The sequence below is a fragment of the Notolabrus celidotus genome, chromosome 3 (genome assembly GCF_009762535.1).
Source record: "Notolabrus celidotus isolate fNotCel1 chromosome 3, fNotCel1.pri, whole genome shotgun sequence".
Classification (NCBI taxonomy): Eukaryota; Metazoa; Chordata; class Actinopteri; order Labriformes; family Labridae; genus Notolabrus; species Notolabrus celidotus.
Window position 1 is genome coordinate 39,352,206 of NC_048274.1, and position 4,797 is coordinate 39,357,002.

The following is a 4,797-nucleotide window of genomic DNA, read 5'->3' on the forward strand; positions in this document are numbered from 1 at the left end:
CCTTTGGGTGCCCTTCTTGTGATTGAGATCTAAAAAAAAAGAAAAAAGCCCTCTGGATGCCATTGAAGTCAATTGAATGTAAAAAGTGCCCTCTTGATGCTCTTTCAAGGACAGACTGCAGCTTATAGCAGTATCTTTAAAGTGTAGATGATTTATTTGACTATAACAAATAACATTAAGATGCATACACTCATATAACAACAATAGCGAAGAAGGTTTTCATAAAAACATGTATTTCACTATTTGAGTTCCAGCAGGGTCAATGATGCCTTAAATGAACCATATAGCATAGCATACATTAGCTTAAGGAGGAGTAGTGGTTTAGGTCAAATATTGAAAAAAAATTATTTGCCTTGTGTGATATTGAAGAGAAACCAGGATATGTTTAACCTTTGATTAAGTTAAAGAGGGCAAGACATTAACCCATCATTCACCTTTTAGCTAGATATTATTTTCTTCCAAAATCTGTTTTTTTTCTGTCATTCATTCTGACATACAAATTTAACAGCATGTTGATACAGATGTATTTATTGACGAGATAGTTTATAAGAGGCCTGCAGCGTGAACAAACTGCTTGGTTCACTGATGGAGGTGATGACATGTTTGCTGAGCAAACCAATAAGAACATTGTCAGGTATTAATTTAACGTGCAAATGTCACAGGTAAACCACACTGAAGATATTTAGAGTGAGGGAGGGATCCGAAGTGGATCAGCCTCTTCCTCTCACTCTTACCTGTAGAAGTGGTGTTGCTCCACCTTGACTGGTGGGATATAAAAGGAGATATCCTCCAGGATAGTGTTCATAGGCAACCAGTCCACAGGGCCAACATGGGGACCATAGAACTTGGATCCGCATTACGGCTCATCTGTCTGACGCTGCTTCTCTCTTCTCTCAGTGAGTGACTCTTAAAAGTTTCTTCCAGCATCTCCATCTTCTCATGAGGTGTTTGAACATGACACCAAGAGAAGGATAGATGTTGTTCTTAGAAGCAGAAATGTGTCTGTGCTGGAGGAGACTCAATTGGATCTAGTTGTGGATGTAGTTATTATATCTTGTTTCAAATATCTTCTATGAACAATTACTATCGCTATTATTCAGGGCTCAACCTGACATATTCAAAGATCTTCCATTGACCAACCCAAAAATCCAATGGCTCTTGATATACAGTTCTAATCATAGTTAAGGGGCTGGATGACGCAATCATTTTACCCTGACTGAATAATTTAAACTGTTGCTGCTGTGTTATCCTTGTTTCAGGTAATGCTCACATCGATCATGTGTGCTCAACTTGGGGAGACTATAACTGGAAGAACTTTGATGGAGAATTCTTCAGGCTGCCATCCAGCTGTAACCATGTGCTGGCCTCACAGTGCAAAGAACCATATGAGAGTTTCAACATCCAAATGAGACACACAACAATCAACGGCATCCCTACCATCGGCAAAATAATCATGAAGCTGGATGGTGTTGTTGTGAAGATGTGCAACAGTTCTGTGGAAGTTGATGACCAATCGTAAGTTCAAAAATTATACTCAAACATGCTCCAAAAGAGCAAGTCATAAAATAGTCTTGGTTATGTTATTCAGAGAAGGCAAACTTGATTGTAACATGAAAAAGTACTTACTATAACATTTGACAAGTTATGTTGTAATGCAAATATTAATAGTATATCAAAATATGTGTAATATTAGCAATACAATCTTTAGTTATTATCATGTGATTATGACTGGTGTAAGTATTTGAAGCCGTTTCAGTCAAGCAGGTCAGCAGCAACAGGGAGGCTAAAGCAACAATCCAGAGGAACTCATGGGACAAGAAAGCAGAACTACCCCCTGGTTATTAGATAGAGACATGAATTAATGGCATATAGATGCAGTCAGGTCCATCGGCAATGAAAGCCTATAGCAGCACAAATAGGAGCTGGTCCAAGGCAAGCCCAAGCCAGCCCTAACTAGACTTTCTCAAAAAGGTTTTAACCCTTCTCGTTGATGTCAAGGGAGGGTGTCTGCCTCCCTTAGCCTGACTGGTAGACAATTCTAAAGGAGATGGGCCTGATAACTGAAGGCTCCACCTCCCATGCTACTTTTAGAGAAATAAGGCACCAGAGGTGATTGCAGTCTGGTCTACATAATTGTAGGTGAGAAGAAGGGTTTTAAATTATATCCCATATTTTATAGGAGAGGGGGAGGAGAGAGAGATAAAGAAACATATGATCTCTTTTTAAGAGAGTTTAAAGAGTCTACTGTGAGGAGCTACTGTATATCTCTCATTTATTCAGGGCTAAGCACCTTGGCCTCATTTTTGTATCAGAAAACTGCTGGTGATTAAGGTCTTAATGTGTGCTTCAAGTTTACTTAACCGGTTGTACTTCCCTAGATATTGGTGTCTTGGGTGTGGCACTGGGTAAGAGGTACATTGAATGTTCTTTCAAACTGATAATTAATGGTTAGATTCCAGCCCCTCCGGTCAACATGTACAAGAATATTTCAGCATAGGTTGAAGGGTGACTGCTGACATGTAGCGTAATGTGCCACAAAGTAAAGTCTGTTTACTATAGTTACTGTTTGGGTTTGGCTTTTATTTATGTTGTATACTATTATTTATTCTTATTCTGTGATATTGAAGAGATTATAATATTATGCATGATGCAATAATGAAATAAGATCAACCAGTTTTACATTTTGACTGATTACCTACATGATTCTGTTAAGTCTTTAGTCTTACATGATGATTTCAACAGGGACAGTGTACAGTACAGCCATTTAGTTGAACCTGAGTTAGCTAGCAGCTAATTTGCATCTGTAGATTTTTTGGGTGCTTCTCATCCACCTTTCAGAGGAACCTAAGGCCCTCCAACAGGACTTCTGATTTTCTGTGACTTACTATCATTTGATAGGGTTACACTGTTGGAAGACACAGACGTAATGTTTCTCACTGGAATCTAACGCCTGGTAACAACTGCTGATATCGGTTTGATTTTTTTGTACCAACTCTGTGTCCTTCAGGGTGAATCTGCCATATACCAGATACGGTGTGAGTATCACAAAGACCACTTCTGGTATCTTTGTCAACTCCAAGATGGGAATCAAAGCTATCTGGAACCTGGAGGACTCCCTGGACGTAAGAAGCACATTCTCACACTTGCACACAAGTTATCTGTCTGTTAGGAGTTCAGTTGTAAGGGGAACAAAATTAAACATTTACATGACGGTGAGTTTAGTGAACAACATTGGATCATACTGTAGGGTCAGTGAACAACCACAGGATCAACCTTTGATCTGATGGTGCAACTGCATGAGCATATTACTGCAAATCCTTGCAATGTATGCAAAGAAATAAAGAAACAAACACATAATAATAATAATAATAATAATAATAATAATAAAATAATAATAATAATAATAATAATAATAATAATAATAATGATAATAAATAATAATAATAATACATTTTATTTAAAGGCGCCTTTCTCAGCACTCAAGGGCACCTTTGTACATGAACAAACAGTAGGCAGATGGCTGTCTAACGTGACTCTGGTTCTGCTCAAGGTTTCTGCCTGCTAAGAAAGATAGATAGATGGATGGATGGATGGATGGATGGATGGATGGATGGATGGATGGATGGATGGATAGATAGATAGATAGATAGATAGATAGATAGATAGATAGACAGATAGATAGATAGATAGATAGATAGATAGATAGATAGATAGATAGATAGATAGATAGATAGATAGATAGATAGATAGATAGATACTCCTTTATATGTGTTAAAGTCAGCATTAACTTGTAACTAATGTGTTTTGATTTGAAGTATTCTTTGTGCAATATAATCCTCTGTTCATGTCAGGCTGTTCAATAGCATTAAAAACATATAATTATTTTGACCTAATAAAAGTGTTCCTGAAATAAGATAATAAATAAGAGCTGTATCACCTTGCCAACATTATACAATATATCTAAATTGTATTGAATCATGACCCCTGTATCAAATACAGAATAATACAGTTTTTTTTTTTGCAAACCAACTGTGTAAGTAGATTAAGTAAGACAAAAAGATCAGAGGTGAGTTTCAATTACATCCCCAGTTCAATTAAAACTTGTTTTAGCGATGAGCAGTCAAACCATAAATTGGCTATAATTTTGTTAACAGACAGACGTCTAGGGTCAAAGTAGTGTTTCTGCTCGTTCCAGCATTTAGAAATGACAATGACAATATTCAAAGTCAGTTTTTATTTGTCCACTGGATGTTTGCACTCACATGGTTGAGTTGAGCCTGGCAAATATTAAATATTGTAGATATTATCTTTCTACCGAAAAGTACAAGAAAGTCTCATGTGGAATTCTGAGGGATATGGTCTGGATAGATGTGTAAACCCTGTGAGTAAGCCTGAAAGCCATAACACAAATATTGCTGCTGTAAGTAAACGTGTATTATTTAATGAGGACTGATTTGAGAAGGACTTATGAAAGATTGACTAATATTTTCTGTAGGTGAGACCTTTTTACACTCCACATACTATGCTGGTATGAACACAAGTCACAATTCTGGATCTTACAATTTATCCTTGATATTAAAAATATCTGAGTGTTACATTGTAACCATGGCTCCCTGAATGAAGAGCATATGGCTATTTTTGAAACCCCCTGCGTGATACTACCTACTACTGCATACTGTGTTTGAAAATAGTATGTAGTCCCTGAAGGAGAAATTACATGTCTGGCTTTAATTTATGACGAAATGATTTGATTATGCCAATAATAACTGTATTTTTGGGGGGTGTTAACAGATCGAA

At 37.0% G+C, this 4,797-nt stretch overlaps 1 protein-coding gene across 1 annotated transcript; it reads left to right on the top strand.

The window, feature by feature from the left end:
• The first annotated feature begins 827 nt into the window (after positions 1 to 827).
• LOC117810509 (mucin-5AC-like) lies at positions 828 to 3,256 on the top strand. Its single transcript, XM_034680373.1, has 4 exons — positions 828 to 896; positions 1,260 to 1,515; positions 3,008 to 3,122; positions 3,248 to 3,256. The coding sequence occupies exons 1-4, from the start codon at positions 830 to 832 to the stop codon at positions 3,254 to 3,256; spliced, it is 447 nt and encodes a 148-aa protein (XP_034536264.1). The 5' UTR covers positions 828 to 829.
• Positions 3,257 to 4,797: the final 1,541 nt, after the last annotated feature.